At 34.0% G+C, this 18,617-nt stretch overlaps 1 protein-coding gene across 1 annotated transcript in view; it reads right to left on the reverse strand.

Moving 5' to 3' along the window:
- Octalpha2R (alpha2-adrenergic-like octopamine receptor) overlaps window positions 1-18,617 on the reverse strand; it is a 350,919-nt gene that overhangs the window by 160,303 nt on the left and 171,999 nt on the right. Inside the window, exon 3 of the mRNA XM_089709883.1 lies at window positions 10,369-10,512. Coding sequence (XP_089566009.1) covers window positions 10,369-10,512 — 144 coding nt within the window. The remainder of the gene's footprint in view (window positions 1-10,368; window positions 10,513-18,617) is intronic.

Consider the following 18,617-nt stretch of genomic DNA (forward strand, 5'->3'; position numbering starts at 1 on the left):
CATTATTTCAGAGGACATTTTAATTATTAATAGTATCTAATATAGTCTTAGAGATATTGTAATGTAGAGACATAATTGCGAGATTGCGCTATTGAATTACATATTTGTTCTCATAAGTACATAAATCCTATTTCTAGGTATTAAAATACGGTCTATAAAATAATTATTACCTACTTTCAATAATTAACCTTGACAACGAAAAATTCACCGGAGTTTATTTAACAGATAAAACATTATATAATATGGTTTAGGGCTGATTTTGCAATCGTTGGTTAAAACTAAGTTTGAATAAGACTTATTCGATGAATAGTCTTATTCATCGAATAACGTATTAATCTACCATTTCAAAAATGTATTCTAATTGTCCGTATTTGACAGCTATTACAGGTGACATTTAAAATGTTCGTGTAATACTTTATTGGACGGATAAATTTTAACCAAGGATTGAAAAATCGGACTAATATGAATATTTTAGTTCAATCATCCCATTTGTTTTTGAATTATCATTCAAATAAACTCTTCAGCTACATAACATATATATTATACATACTAGATTTCCGCCCGCGGCTTCGCCCGCGTTTGCAAAGGAAAACCCGCATAGTTCCCGTTCCCGTGGGATTTCCGGGATAAAAACTATCCTATATGTTAATCCAAGTTACCCTCTATATGTGTGCTAAATTTCATTGTAATCGGTTCAGTAGTTTTTACGTGAAAGAGTAACAAACATCCATACATCCATACATCCATACATCCTTACACCTTTTCGCCTTTATAATATATATATACATATACATATACCTACATAGTATAAAAGCATAAAACAGACGCCCTACAGCAAACAATTGAAGAATTGATCCACAATAAATCCACGATCAGTAAAGATAAAGAACATCAAGTGAAACTGCTTGATAAAATTGCGTTATTCGACTGTCATTCCGTTGATAGGCCTTTGTGAATAAAAATGGGTACCCATCCTTAAAACCTGTACAGGAGGAGCTTTTGAAAAAGAAAGGTAAGTTTTTAATAGTATGAAATGATTTTTAGAGTAAATGTTAGTTGCAGAATAAGGTGTTACCAAAAACATCCACTTTTAGCTACAAGCTATGTGTTTTAGTAAACTGAAAATCTAAATTATCACAAAGTGACTTTGTTTTATACTAGGTATGTACCTAGTATAAAACAAAGTCACTTTCTCTGTCCCTATCTCTCTGTGTATGTTTAAATCTTTGAACCTACGCAACGGATTTTGATGCGGTTTTTTGTAATAGATAGAGTGATTCAAGAGGAAGGTTTTAGTAGGTATATAATTTATTAGGTTTTAGACAAAGCGGGCGAAGCCGCGGGCGGTAAGCTAGTTCAATAATAAAGCAAAATATTGCTCTATTCTAATTTTAATATTCTATTTTTAATTTCTAAAGCATACAAACACTAACTTAATTAATATCAATTTAAAAATCTTTCAAACAGCTGGTTACTTACCTACTTAAATAAATTTCATTAAATTCATTAAAGCTTTGCTTATTTTGACGCTAGATGGCGTTGAGTGGAATGCCGAATACAAAAATATATGAATACAAAATTAAACAATAATTTTATTAAAATACTATCTGTGCCTCGCGGTTTTACCCGCATTGCTCCGCTCCTATTGGTCTTAGCGTGATGATATTATATAGCCTGTAGCCTTCTTCGATAAATGGACTATCTAACAGTGAAATAATTTTCAAATTGGGTGAACAGAGCCAACAAACAAAGAAACCTTTCACCTTTATAATATTAGTAAAGAATATATGTAAAAAAGTAAAACCAATCTGTGAATGTAATTCCTAAACGACTTACAGAAAATCGGCATTTCAATTCCCTCACAATCATAGCCACATTTATATACAAGCTATTTATAAATACATGGAAATCTGAGCTTACGGCATTTGGAAATTTTAATGTTAGCCCCTCTACCATGATATCTATATCTTAAAGCAGTATTATTTCCAGTGTGGAAAAAGGACAGCGCTATATTTTTCGTCTAGCGCCATCCCTTTCCCACACTGGAAGTAATACTGCTATAAGATTGTAGCCTGATCTGCCTATAACGACCCATTTATTCCTTGCGACGTGAGACAAATTTGTATAAAATGTTTTAACAGAATTGAAGAAATTTGGTTGAGAGTTCGAAAGAGGTGATTTGGAAGCGTTGTTATTTATTTGAAAGGTTTGAAGATATTTTCATACACGATTGTTTTAAATTATTTCTGTAAATACATTAAAATTATAACTTGATATTCTTTTGATTGAGGATTTGGTTGTATTTATTATGTTAGTCCGCCTAACTGAATTTTAAGCTATTGCATAGCTTCTATCGCGGGCCTTGAGCGCGGGGACCGAATCGAGAAATTCCGTAACGAAAAAACCTCACGCTCCCCACTCCGACGGGCGCGGAGGTGTGGCTTGAAGGCATAGCATGCAATAGCTTTTACCGCGGCAGTCCCCGAGTGCCACATGTCTTTTTAATATCTTGTTGTCGTGTAAAATACTTTAAGATACTGAAATTATCAAATAACCCGTGATTTGAACACAGTTTTACGTTCGTTATAATTGCATTTTTAATCTAATATGTATCTAATTATTTCTAAATCTCCAAGGCATAGTTACCAAAGAGATTCACATAAATAAAGCTTCCTATTCTCAAATACTTACTACATCTAATATCTAATATTCTAATATATATTATAAAGGCGAAAGTTTGTAAGGATGTATGGATGTATGGATGTTTGTTACTCTTTCACGTAAAAACTACTGAACCGATTACAATGAAATTTAGCACACATATAGAGGGTAACTTGGATTAACATAGGATAGTTTTTATCCCGGAAATCCCACGGGAACGGGAACTATGCGGGTTTTCCTTTGCAAACGCGGGCGAAGCCGCGGGCGGAAATCTAGTTACATACTTATAGCACATCTAAAACGCAAAAACACTATAGCATATTCCCATGAAAATGTATTACTTTAACCCATATATTTCACATTAATACGCCCTAACGACATCATTATCCTCAAATTATTAAGAATTCATTTCACTTTGATGTAAAATGACGTAAACGAAGCCTTGTAATCTATACTAATATTATAAATCTGAAGAGTTTGTTTGTTTGTTTGAACGCGCTAATCTCGGGAACTACTGGTCCGATTTGAAAAATTCTTTCGGTGTTAGATAGCTCATTTATCGAGGAAGGCTATAGGCTATATGTATATCATCACGCTACGACCAACGGGAGAGGAGTCACGGGGGTGAAACCGCGCGGAGCAGCTAGTGATATAATATAAGATGCATACAGTATGGGTGGTAGGATTAAATTATGAGTAGGGATTTTTAAATGGGTCAGATATGGGTCAGATTATAATTGATGATCGGTTTGAACTTATTTGTGTATTTGTTGGTGTGATTGATCTTTTAAATAGCATCAAGCTGATAAAACTGATAGCTAAAAGTTTGAAACATACCTTACTTAGCTTTTTTAAATTATAACGGACATTATTGGCTACTTGTCGTTACTATTAAGAAGAAAAACTTTTCAGAACCTAATTATTTACAATTTTCGTAACGCGCGGATCAGCCCAATTATATTTTGTATTAATATAATCTACTAGGTTTCCGCCCGCGGCTTCGCCCGCGCAGTCAAAGAAAAACCCGCATAGTTCCCGTTCCCGTGGGGTTTCCGGGATTGCGTCATTTTCCCGGGATAAAAAGTAGCCTATGTCCTTTCTCGGGTATCAAAATATCTCCATACCAAATTTCATGAAAATTGGTTCAGTAGTTTAGGCGTGATTGAGACAGACAGACAGACAGAGTTACTTTCGCATTTATAATATTAGTATGGATTATTGATCTATACGATCCAACGCAATAAAATAATGATTTTTATCTACCAACCAACGACTATAAACTGTAGATATTCAAAAAGTAAAAACTAATTCAGAAAAATCATCAATAGAAAACTATGGGTATTATTCTTGAGTGACACAGGCTATATTTTTATCCCACTTTATCCGACCCGGTCTAAGCGGATAAACACTATTATTATTTGTAAGGGCGCGTTCCCACTATGTCGTAACGACTAATTTATCGTTCGACGACTGTAGTCTCTACCTGTTCCCATTATAACGATTGTTTGTCGTCAACATTTTTTATCGTTTAGCGACTGTCGTATCTAGCTGTTCCCATTGGATCGCTAAGATCGCTCGCATCAACAGCAAGCTACAAATCTAGTCGCCTCTGCGTTCGCTTGGGTTGGGAAAAGCAAACCGAGTACAGACACGAGGGGCGCGCGGGTGCGAGAGGGAAGGGAAAACACGTGTTCGTCTACATAGAGTTGCCGTCCACGATTTTTTTATCGTTTTACGACTGTCGTGCTTGCCGTTCCCACTGTCACGACAAAGTGTCGTCACTGCAAAAACTGTTGTAGACGACAGTTAATTGTGTCGTTCTAAATGTGAACACCTCCATTTAAACATATAAGCCACGACACTTAAAACTACACGATTATCTGTCGTCACGACCCGGTGGGAACGCGCCCTAACATCCAACCAGCCAGGACATCATTGATCTTTTCCGTTAAAAAACTTCCACATTTCTGGCATAAACACAAAGGGTTTATCCCGGTTCAATCCGGGGACGCTTATAAATATAATTTTGGTTTATCGACCGATACATAATACTGGCCTCTACTATCCTTTCTGTATATCCTTTGTATAATATTATGTACTAGCTATTCTTTCGCAGCTTTGCTCGCTTTATAAAAAATGAAACAAATGCTATACTAACAAACCTCGTGAAAATTTGTTGCGTAGTTCATACATAGGGACCGCCAGACAGCGACAGCGACTTTGTTTTATACTATGTAGTGACTATCCTATTAACACAGTATTACCATCCTACAGTAGTGCGACGAATGTACTTGTGCAGAGAAACGGAGGGGAACTGGCGGGGGTCGGGCGACGCGGGCCGCGTAAAGCAATCACGCTGAGATTGCTTTACCTATCGCGAAAGGACGACGCAGTCGTATTTTTTGTGTAATAATTTTATTATACATAGGTACTTACATATTCTATTATGGCGCGCACAAACTGTTCCGTTTACGGATGTAAATCTACATTGAAATCCCAGAAGGAAACAATATTTCAGAAAGATTGTATTAATTGTATCTGTTGAATTAAAATCAAAGCTATGTATATGTTGTCCTCATTATTTCCTAATCAGATTGTACATCCCAATGCGAATGCATTACTTAGTTAAATGTTATAATATACAATTAATAACATCCAAAAATAAAGTGTCCACGTAAATAATATTTAGCAGTGGAATATCTGTAATTATATATTTATGAACAAATAATTACATCAGATTTAATAATCGCAATTATTTTGAATGTACATATGAAATATGAATAAATGATTTCATCATAATATTAATAATCACAATTGTTTTATTTCCCATTTGTTGCAACCCTAGCGTATTTTCGTGTGGCAGCGTAAGTACCTACGCTGGCGGCGGCATCGCGCGACATCAAAGGCGATTCCTTACTGTAGGAAATAATATTGTAATACTGTGCTATTAATATTGTAAATGCGAAACTTTGTATGTCTGTTTGTTCCTCCTTCACGCAAAAACTGCTGAACCGGTTTTCGTAAAATATGGCACACACATAGAGGGTAACTTAAAACATAGGGTATATAATATTTAACACGATTACATTTTTATCCCGAAAATTCCACGCGAACAGAAACTATGCGGGTTTTCCTTTTACGCGGGCGAAGCTGCGGGCGAAAAGCTATATACATCACTACATTATACAGGGTGTCCCACTCCCACAGTGGGATATACTATGCTCAAAGGAGGTTATAGTTTTACATACGCTGAGTACGTTAAACATACTTAAAAAATTCCAGACGCATTTTTTTTTCAAACAGATGAATTCTTAAAACTCTTATGTGTACACCCCTAAAAAGCAACCCGCCCATTTTTGCCACCAGCACGTGAGCTATCGTTTAAAATTATGTTTTCATAGACAAAATGCTCACATTAGAGAAGCGGTAGGTATATGACGGCAGCGCGAAGCTAGAGAAGAAAACATGGATTTTCAGGAAAAATTTAGCAAACAATTTTTGACGTAAATTTGTTATTTAAGTATTTTTTACGTGATCAGTGTATGCAAAACTACAAGTCCCTTCGTGCTTAGTATACCAATAGTGGGACTTGGAACACCCTGTATATACGATATTACGTTCTTACAATTCTGTACAAATACAAAGAGCGTAGTTAGCTGGATTTACAGACTGTATGACAGTTTTATGGCATCATATTTAATGGGTTGTGTGCTTATAAGCTTAACAAACGATCAAGCGGCATGTTTTGATTGCTTGGAGATCAAATATTCGCTTTTACGGAGCAATGTATGGGGTTTGTATCGTTTATGTGTTTTGGTATAGAAAGACATTTATATGCCCAAGTTTAATATTTTATAAGACCGATCAAGAAAGTCTTGTTTTGAAGGTTTTCTTCGTATTGAAACTCATTTAGATACGATTTTCATGTGAATTTAAGGGGCTCAATTACCTGGACGTGAATACAGTCTACAGTTTTCCCCATCGAGAATATTGATTTTCGCGTTAAACCTGAAAAAAAAATATAGAAAATCTTAAATTTTACAACTTTAACGTTGTTAAATGTTCTTGTATTGAGATAAAATTACATTCATAACCTTACCAATGGTTCAAAAACATTCTAGTGAATCTTGCCTTTACAAACATTACAAGTTTAAGCTTTAAAAACACTCTTCTTCTTGAAATTCCATAAAATGTAACAATTAGGAAACACACAAGGAAGACAGATTCCTTCAAACTTCCGCACTTATTAATTTAAAAACCAATTTCAATTTTGCACGTTCATCTCAAACTGGCAAGTAAAAACCGCTGAGTCATATAAAATGTAAGGTACATTATTGTTACAGCATGCATCAAAATATGAACGAACAGTGGCGTATCTAAGAAATTAAGGGCCCTATGAGAAGTAACAAAATAGGGCCTCTCAACGACAATTATAGAAAAATGCATGTCTGGCTATATAATAATGTATGTAATTTTATATTACTCAATGTGTTAATTAACAAAATGTTTCCAAAAATATAATATATATTGCCAATTATTTGGCGAGTTGTGTGGACTATATTATGAACGATGTGAACTCTGTACTACCTACAACAAATGAAACAAATAAATATTTTATGTTTATTAGGTTGCTATCTGTCATTTATTTTGAAAATGGGAAAATTTTCGATAGGTATAGTTAAAGTTTCTGCTGGGTCTCCAGGGCCCCGCAGGTTCGAGTGCCCTGGGGCCCCACCTAGCCCCTGTATAACTACGTCACTGGAACGATATAAAATTGAAGGCATTGTTCAGATATGATTTGACAAGCCGTGATAAATGGTGTTATTCCGTTGATTGATTGACAGTAAGACACTCGTTACAGGCTACAGGGAATTGGCCAAATTCAGAATTTTTGTCACCCGAGATGGATGCGAGATGTTCGAGGTAATTTAATAAGGTAATACGTTAGATTGGTTGTTATATATTGTGGAAAATAAATCGTGAAACTAGTAGATGATTACGTTAAGGGATATTTTTGTAATCGCGTTAAAAGCAAAAATACAGATAGTGTAAGGAGAATGATTAGAAGCTGTAATAAGTATACTATGGTTTTATTATAGCTTGCGCGACAAGTTTTAATACTAGCGTAAAATCAAAACAATTATTTTAAAAACACTACCGCTCTTTGCATGGTTGGGTAAATTCATTTAATTCAACCCAATTCGCATTTCGCTAACTAGAGCAACCGCCAAGTTTACGAACGAATAAAAATACTTTGTTTGGAAATTTTTTGAGTTCCAACAAGAAAGCTTCATACGTCACTGTGCACCTTTTATTTATGATATTTCGTGAAGTTCAAAGTGTTTAGTATTTTTTAACTAATATTCTTATACTCGTAGCTGCGCAATTTAATTATGTTAAAAAAATATTTTGAATTTGTCATTGTCGCTGCCATGTCGCTGCGCTGTCGTTTTTTCGATCAATCTGTAACTTCAAGGTTTTTTAAATATACTTATACCTATATACACAATTAAAGTAAAGTTACAAATATTTGTTACAAATTCAAGCTTACAGTTCTCGTTGATAGGTACATTATGGCTAAAAATTAAATTATTTTTAAATTATCGTATTCTATGTCATACATTCATTGGTATTTGTAGTTCTATACTTATTTATTTTTTATTGAAGTGAAACTTCTTTATCGGGCTTGGAAAAAAAATATTGAGTGTAACATTTTTTCGTTACGCGTGACTTTTTTCCGTTACGCGCCATCTTTTTCTTATCCCTACCACGCGTGATTCGACGTATTTCTGTAAAGTTGCATATATAGTAAATTATTTTTTGAAAAATAAGGTCATAAAGAAGTTTCACTTCTTGCGTGTGTACACTAGTACACGCACAATATGTTTTTTTATCAATTATCAATCGACAATATTATTATTATCGATTGAGGCCTATGTCCAGCAGTGGTCAAACATGGGCTGATGATGATGTTCAATAATTATCAAACATTAATTATAAATGTAGACAACTAAATAATTAAATACTTAAATAGTCAAAAAGAAAGGATTTAAATCCAATGTAAAATAGAGATTTGAGCCGAAATTAATTAGTTGTAATAATTTATTATACTCTTTTAATTAAAAGGAAGATTTGGGAATATAAAAGAGAATTTCAAATTAAATGTAAATAAAAGAGGCCAAGTAATTGATAATTATTAAAAGTTACTTCAGTTGTGCAAACTTAATCAAGATTTTATTAAAAACTAGCTTACCGCCCGCGGCTTCGCCCGCTTTGTCTAAAACCTAATAAACTATATAGGTACTAAAACCTTCCTCTTGAATCACTCTATCTATTAAAAAAAAACCGCATAAAAATCAGTTGCGTAGTTTAAAGATTTAAGCATACAAAGGGACATAGGGAAATAGGGACAGAGAAAGCGACTTTGTTTTATACTGTGTAGTGATTTAATTTCACTGTTAGCCTTGAACCAAAAGTATCAAACTGTGTAACTATAATAAGAAAATAAATAATCAATTTTTAATTTAACAATTATTAATTAGAACACTTAAACAGGTAGATACAAAACCACATCGAAAAGACGCAAAAAATTAAGAACCAATTTTAATGAAAATCTGGGCATAAGAAGGTTCTACGGATAAATACTATAACCACGTAAACGAAATTTCATATAATATATTTTTGCTTAATAATAGGTCCAGTGCAAGTTTCATCAAAATCGATTCACTAGTTTATAAGATAATATCATTCGTATAAACTTGTTAAAAATTAATTAAACATAATGATGCAATACTGAAACTGACATTAAAAAATAACGATAAATAATGAAACTACAAAGTTAATGACTCACAAATTTAACTTGCTCTCAGAACTAGCGAAAACAACTAAATTACAAATGAACATAAAAAGGAAAATAACAATTAGCCTCAAGTTAATCTACGAATAATCTAGAGTGCGCAAATTACCTTATAATTGGATTGTTTATAGCATACGACTGCGATACGATAACGCGATACGACTTGTCGTATACTGTAATTAATGCAAAAACTTGAATGTGTCATTGAATAAACTTCGATTCTACTCATTTACAATTTGAAATAAACTATTCATAATGTATTATGTATTAAATATTTTTATTAGCTTGACATTCTTAAACTAGTAAGTTAGCTTTGTAAAATATATTTTGTTTAAAAAATTTCACACAAAAGTTCAAAGACCTGCTAGACGCTAGTAATCTATAAAAAAAGTGAATTACCGAATTATATGTATATTGTACGCCCTGCTGATCGACTGCTCCAACAATTTGGTGCTTAATTCTTAATTCTTTTAGACGCCTTATAAGCGAGCGCGTAGGTAGTGCTCTGCTCTTGCTTTACGAGGAACAATTGATTTTTCGATGCTATTGAACCTATAAATAAATATAATATTTTTTTTTACTGTGAATTATAATTTGTTATTGGAAGAACAAGATTTGTATAGCACAAAAAGTATTTACGACAATATGCATACCTTGCATTGTGGAATCAATGTAAGCGTACCTACATTATTCAAAGATACCAATATCCTCATCGTATTCCACGACGTGATGGTCGTAGTGACGGTATTGCCATGACGCGACCTTGAAATTTTACTGTCAACGCGCCTAAAGAAGTTTCACTCCAAAAAAAAATTCCTCTTTTTTGAAATTGTTTGTAATTCTAAACATACCTTGCATTGTGGGAACTGCTCCGGCGGCCTGCTCACCCGCCAGCCCAGCAAGGGCGGTATACACACGAGCGCGCTCATCAGCCACACCGCTGCGATCATGAGCGCCGCCCGCGCTGGCGTCCGCTTCTTGAGGTAGTCGACCGCCTGTGGACAAATGTGTGTTATATAGAATATGTATGTTTTCTTATTAATTTTTCATATTGTCTCTGCTCTCTGCTTCAGTATTAGAGAGTGCTCTACGATTATAACAGAATGGTTCCGCAACTTTTTAATTAAATACACGTTTTATTCACGTAATATCCTAAATATGCACATCATTTTATAGATAATTTAATGTAGATTAAGACTGTCACTTGTAAAAAAAAATTATTCAAGAAAATAAAACCGGAAAAAATGTCGTCGTCGTCGTCGTTTCAGCCGTGGGACGTCCACTGCTGGACAAAGGCCTCCCTCAAGGATTTTCAGTGCGACCGGTCACCGGCGGCCTGCATCCAGCGGCTCCCTACCACTCAGACCAGGTCCAGGAAAAAATGTAGAAATAGAGAAAAGGAAAGCCCATTTTTCCGTTTGAAACACGATCGTGTAAATCTTAATTAATCTAATCGTATTATTTTTTATTAGCTTTTTATATCTTCTATGTGGCTATTGGTATTGAAAATGGTTAAATATAATATATTTAAAATAACTGTAGATATTATCTACAGTTATTTTAATGTATCGTTATTAAGGAAAAAATTAAAGACAATGAAAACAATAATATGCTGGATCTAATTTCACAAATCCACCCATGCATGAAAGAGTAACAGACTTAACAAACTTTCCCGTTTTCATTTTACTTTTTATTTATAGAAATTCTATATTTACATGCAATACAGTCTTACAATATTCTTGTACGTAGATATTTCCCTCCACGTATCGTGTTGACGCATTTATCGTTGTTTTCATATAACAATGCAGATTTGTTGGATCTTTCATCTCGATATGTGCAGTGAAATATAGAGAACTAGCTTCCGCCCACGACTTTGTACGTGCATCCCCGTTTTTCCCCGTTCCCGCAAGAATTAGTAACCTTATGCAGGTTCTGCAATACAATCATAATATTATATTTAAATTACATTGTACATTGTACATACAATATGATTGTACGTTTTTCGGTGCATTTACAACAAACGAACATAGAGCTAGAGCTAGAGCAAGAGCATTCTTTCGTGATCTTTTAGTGTAAACGAAAACTCGTATTCAGTGTTGTTCAGTATTAGAACATTGCATAGAATCTTTTCGAACGCACTAAGAACAACGAAGGAATGCTCTGAATTAAAAAATGAATGAAAAACTACTTGAACGATTTGGATGAAACTTTATAATAATAAACATTATATTAGTAGGAGTGATAATGAAAAATATTCCCAGGTTATTGAATATTATGAAACTTAGTTTTCTAATACTATTGATAAGAACATGTATATCAATACCTAAGTTGCCTAGATTCTATAGTTCAAGTTCTAATTATTTCAATTCTAGACTAGCCGTCCCGTGAAAACTCTACTAACATTTATTTCCATTAGGAATTAAGGGCTTTGTTAGATAGAACGCGTTCTTATCGCGTCAGAGCGCTTACCTGACGCCGCGCTATGATGCCAAATTGTATTGAAATAGTATAACAAACTCAAAACTCAAACTCAAACATTTATATTTTATTCAATTAGACTTTATAGAAGCACTTTTGAATAGTCACAACATCGTTTTACCAAATTCGGCGTGTGGTGGAATCCGGAACCAATGCCGCCTTGTAAAACATCATTTGATGACAGATTGTCGAGTGTTGTTGTACATCCAAAAGCCGAAAGATAAAAGTATACTATACTACTTTTTCTTTGACGGACACAAAGTTCGCTTTCTATCTAACAAAGTCTTAAGTACCAAAGGTCCAGACTCGACATTTACCTTGAAATACATTCAAATAATAGGGGTTATAAATTACGAATGTACTCCAAATATCTCCACTTTAATAGGATAAAGGGTTGGGAGAAATTAGTATCCTTGGAGAGAATATTCGGTGATATCAGAATTGTTTCTATGATTTATTATAGGTTCTCGAATTTACGTATTGCTAGAGATTATGCTTGCTGTGTAATGTTTTCTTGTTATAAATGTGTTTTAATATGTATTGAAATATGTTATTTTGCTAATAAAATAGTTCATGAAATGTACATAAAACGTTAATAATGTTGAACTACATTTTTATGGTAATAGCTATGTCCCGCGGTATTACCCGCATTGCTCCTGTTGTTTTTGTGTGATGATATATCGCCTTCTTCGATAAATGGGCTATCTAACACCGAACAATTTTTCAAATGGGACCAGTAGTTCCTGAGATTAGCGCGTTCAAACAAACAAACAAACTCTTCAGCTTTATAATATTAGTATATAATATAAGGTTCCCATGTTTCCTTATCAACTAAGTTCTCCACTCTTTTTACACGCTTTATATTAGCTTCACCTGTATGTTTGTAACCGACTTCTTTGGGCGCGATTTTGACCCACTTTAAACGGCCAGATTTCGTTCAAACTTTGTAGATTTATTTAGGACCGATGACAATACACTAATTTGATAAAAGAAATAATAGTTAAAAAAAAATAAAAAACACGCGTTTTATAGAAAACCGAACTAAAAGCGTGTTTTTTAGTTTTCTTAAACTATTATTATTTATATTAACAGTGATGACGTCACTATATCCATTAAATTTCAATTTAACAATTTTAAATTTAAATAACTGAATTTACGATTGTATATAAAATTGCAATGAAACGGATATTTTGTGACAGAGCGGAGTGTTGCCTGATCGTAAAACGAATTTAAATATTCAAGGAACTCTATCTGGCTACACTGAGCCAGTAAAATCGTTTGGATTCTGCTGTGTCTAGTTTCAACTATCCAGTTTTGTGGAATAAGAAAATCTATTTATTGTAAACAAGTGTAAGTTGGTTACAAGGTCGTGGAATTTATGGAATTTGTCATAATCATTGTTGGATTATAAACCAACCTATATCTTCTTTCTTATATATAAAAATGAATCGCAAAATGTGTTGGTAAGCGCATAACTCGAGAACGGCTGAACCGATTTCGATAATTCTTTTTTTATTATATTCCTTGAAGTACGAGGATGGTTCTTATGTAGAGAAAACGTAAACATGTACCACGGGCGAAGCCGGGGCGGACCGCTAGTCTGTTAAAAATATCACCCAAAACGAAAATATTAATTATGTACCTTTAGACGAATAGTGCTATTACTTTTTAACTCTACAATTCTCTTACATAAATATAATTATCAAATCACTAGCTGTGCCGCGCGGTTTCACCCGCGTGGCTCCGGTCCTGTTGGTCTTAGCGTGATAATATATAGCCTAAAGCCTTCTTCGATAAATGGGCTATCTAACACTGAAAGAATTTTTCAAATCGGACCAGTAGTTCCCGAGATTAGCGGGTTCAAACAAACAAACTATATAATAATAATATTAGTATAGATGTATTATTTTTATTTCGATTTTGCAATGAAATGCTCCCTTCGTCTTACCGTGGCATCGCTTTTGATAGTTAGTGTGTTTCCATTCCACTCAAAATTACGAGTTTGATTTCAAAAATTATTTCACCACATTATGTGTAACATAGCATATATTTTTATCCGAACTCAGGCAAGGACGAGCAGCTAGTATAATCACTACGTATTAAATTTTCATTTTAATTTTTTCCTCACGATGTTTGCCTTCACCGTGCAAGTAGAGGTGATGATATAAACACGCGCAGATAAATTGAAATAAATATATTATTTCATGTGCGCTCGCCTGGTCTCGAACCCCCGACTTATCGATAGATCTCCGAGGCGTTTGCGTTCAATAGTAGATAATAAAAGCATTACTAAAAATATATAGTACGAAATATCTCAAAATACATTAGGATTGCACTCACACGTGTCAGTATTTTGATGGTTCGTTTTACTGCAGAGTATTGCCAATAAAGTGAGATGATATTTATTGCTGTACGTTACTGTGAATATAAACTGTTTGTGTAAGTCGATCGTAAATAAACGCTGAGCCGTTTTTTGGAGCTTCTTAATATTGTTTATCTATGTATAAGGAGACAATGGTTTGGAAATATGTGTTTGAAGTGTTCTTAACGCGCGTTTTGAGTAAAATTTCAAAGTCGGGTCATGGCAATGACGTGACGGCGTCATGGAGTAAGGTGACGATGGTATCTTTAAAACTATCTTAAAGACGAAAAAAAATAATCTTATATATAAAATTCTCGTGTCACAATGTTAGTCTGCATACTCCTCCGAAACGGGTGGACCGATTCTCATGAAATTTTCTGTGCATATCGGGTAAGTCTGAGAATCGGCCAACATCTTTTTTTCATATGTACCACGGGCGAAGCCGGGGCGGGCCGCTAGTAATAATATAAAAAATGCCTACATAGTACATACTACGTAAAATACATAACACAATGTACATAGATACTACATAGCACAAATATACTCGTATTAGGTATACATATACTACAAAAATTAGATTGCATATAACAATATATATTGTTACATGTATACAGAAATTATAATTATTACACATTTACTAATGCTACTATATTGTTTGCAAAAAGTATTCCAAGAACTGCTTAAAATATTTTGAAGAGGATCAAAGGTTTACATAGTTTCACAGAGTCCCTGGTCCTGTGGAATTTCCGGGATAAAACCTATCCTGTGACCTTTCACAGGCCTCAAACTATCTTTGTGCCAAATTTCATTCCAATCAGTTCAGTAGTTTATTATTCAGGAAGAACCCGGCTAGGATTCTTTCGCATTTAAATAAAATAAATAAATAAATATTTCAGGACAATTTTCACACACGGCACGATCTGATCCCATACTAAGCTTTCGCTTGTGATATGACTGATAAACATACATATTAATATAATTTTAAATAAATACTTATATAAATAACTAGCGGTCCGCCCCGGCTTCGCCCGTGGTACATAATATTTACGTTTTCTCTACATAAGAACCATCCTCGTACTTCAAGGAATATTATAAAAAAAGAATTATCGAAATCGGTTCAGCCGTTCTCGAGTTATGCGCTTACCAACACATTTTGCGATTCATTTTTATATATAAGACTAGCGGTCCGCCCCGGCTTCGCCCGTGGTATCTACATATTTACGTTTTCTCTACATAAGAACCATCCTCGTACTTCAAGGAATATAATAAAAAAATAATTTGGAAAATCCAAAAGTGCACGCCTCATAATTTTTTTTTAATAAATATTTATTAATTATTATTTTTGTTTATTTAATAACAATTAAACCACATCGAATCAGACCCTGAAAAATGAAAGGGTTCTATTCCTGAGCATACTCAAGCGTAAGAGAAAAAAATAATTTGGAAAATCCAAAAGTGCACGCCTCATAATTTTTATTTAATAAATATTTATTAATTATTATTTTTGTTTATTTAATAACAATTAAACCACATCGAATCAGACCCTGAAAAATGAAAGGGTTCTATTCCTGAGCATACTCAAGCGTAAGAGAAAAAAAAAGACTCGATTAGTAAAGTATTTCGGTCGCTATCGTGTTAACAAGAAAAAGGATCCGCACATACAGACACACGGACGTCCAAGACAGAACTTTTTTAAACTGTTTTTTAACTAGTTTAAATAACAAAAATGACATCAAAAATATCATGAACGTTAAAAATAGTGTTTTTTCTTAATATGTGTGTGTATGTATTATCTTACAAGTGCAATGTATGATACATAAAGACATTTTAAGTTTGAAAAATCAGATGTTTTGCGCGAAGTGACAGTAGTACCCACCTCAACGCTTCGCTTATGAGGCGTGCAAAAGACACGATTAGTAAAGTATTTCGGTCGCTATCGTGTTAACAAGAAAAAGGATCCGCACATACAGACACACGGATGTCCAAGACAGAACTTTTTTAAACTGTTTTTTAACTAGTTTAAATAACAAAAATGACATCAAAAATATCATGAACGTTAAAAATAGTGTTTTTTCTTAATATGTGTGTGTATGTATTATCTTACAAGTGCAATGTATGATACATAAAGACATTTTAAGTTTGAAAAATCAGATGTTTTGCGCGAAGTGACAGTAGTACCCACCAGCTCAACGCTTCGCTTATGAGGCGTGCAATAATTATCGAAATCGGTTCAGCCGTTCTCGAGTTATGCGCTTACCAACACATTCTGCGATTCATTTTTATATATAAGAGAAGAAGATATTTTGCTTTTTGCCAATACGAAGTCTTTATCAGCTTATTATTTGTCTATGTGTTATTGAACGATCGCTTTATGAGTTTTATATGTTCTTTTTTCTGGTAATAGGTACATAGTTAGTAATCTTTGTAACAGTATAATTTTATATAATAATAATAATTAATAATTTCGGTAATTCATAATTTCGGCCCGCATCTATTTTTCAGTTTACAAAACATACCCAACTTCATAAACAACTTAAACTTAACAGTACTTACCTACACTCACTCAGTCATAAACTATTCAATCAACACACATAATTCCCAAGCCAACATCCCATATTAAATTTGCCGATACACACTTAACATTCGTTCCCATGACGCTAAGTTTAAGTTAAAGTAATTAAGTATTTATATGTTAATCACAACCGCGATATAACTCACTAGCAATGCCCTGCGGTTTCACACGCATAGATAGCGATATCGTTACAGTGAAAAGTCTACTATAGGTCGGACTATAGGTTTAATTTTTAATCACATGAAAATCACCTTTACCCCGTCCCGCACTAAGGCCTTTTTTTTGTTTTAGTGGGGAAATCTTTCATAGATACCCACGGCCTCCGGGGGAGGGGCCGTGGGTTATGTCGGATTCCTACCGACCAAAACCCCACTGTGTTCCGTCAAGACGCATATTGGTAGAATTCCTCCGTGACCCCCGCACTACGGCCTGCTCGAACAGTATACCTACTATTTTCTGTAGATTGACACTTTTAAAAATTCGTTATATCTTTTGAATGGAATATCCAATTCTTTTCATTTAAAAAGTATTTTGCTGGTATTGAAACAGTCTATAATAAAACATCATTTAATGGGATAAGGATTAATATATGTGTATGGATAACATGGTTTGATTACTGTCGGCACTTCTATTTACTTTGAAAACGTAAAAAAGTTGTTGTAGTAACATAACTACTGAAGATGGACATATGGTATCGCGGACTTTCTTGTAGATATTGATCCATTCTATAATACCGTAGAACATTTTTTTGTTCTATCTTCAATAGATTCCGCAGCGCACGCGATGACAGAAGTTTTATTGAGGATTTTTTTACACCTTGGGTTACATTATTGCATTTTTGGTAAGGATCTCTAATTTTTTTGAAAATGCAATATAGCCTATGTTGCTCAGTAAAGATGCAGCTTTCTAATGGTGAAAGAATTTTTGAAATCGGTCCAGTAGTTTTTGCGTGAAAACCATACATACATACATACTTACATACATACTTACAAACTTTTCCTCTTTATAATATTATTATAGTATAGATAGTATAGATTAACACCCAGACACAGAGCAAACATCTATATTCATCACACAAATTTTTGCCCTGGCACCCACGATCTCTGGCTCAGAAGGCAGTGCCACTACCAACTATGCTAACCGGTCAGTCGTACATAATAAATACGTCATTTATAATACTACCTAATAGGAACATAATGCTTTGCTTTTTTTAATAGATAGGGTGATTCCCGAATATTTTGTATATCATTTATTGTGGGTTTAGACAAAGCAAAGCCGCGGGCGAGTCGCTAGTTCAAAAGAGTCACCACTCAACCCGCAGTAATCTTTATCACTACATAGTATAAAACAAAGTCGCTTTCCCTGTCCCTATGTCCCTATGTCCCTATGTCCCTTTGTACGCTTAAATCTTTGAAACTACGCAATGGATTTTGATGCGGTTTTTTTTAATAGATAGAGTGATTCAAGAGGAAGGTTTATATGTATAATAAGATCCATTAAGTAGTGGAGAAGTACTGTTATTTTTGAGGTTTCTAATGTGATGTCGTAAAAAATTACATTTATTCCGCTTACATTGCAAACGCAGGCTGAACCCTACGAGTTTTATCAAAATAATGTACTAAGTATTATACACATTGAAAAGGTCTACAGAAAAGTCCGCGATGGTATATGTCTATCTCTTATGGATA

The sequence above is a fragment of the Colias philodice genome, chromosome 23 (genome assembly GCF_061535455.1).
Source record: "Colias philodice isolate Cphi_HAF_F1 chromosome 23, ilColPhil1 Martin Lab GWU primary, whole genome shotgun sequence".
Lineage (NCBI taxonomy): Eukaryota > Metazoa > Arthropoda > Insecta > Lepidoptera > Pieridae > Colias > Colias philodice.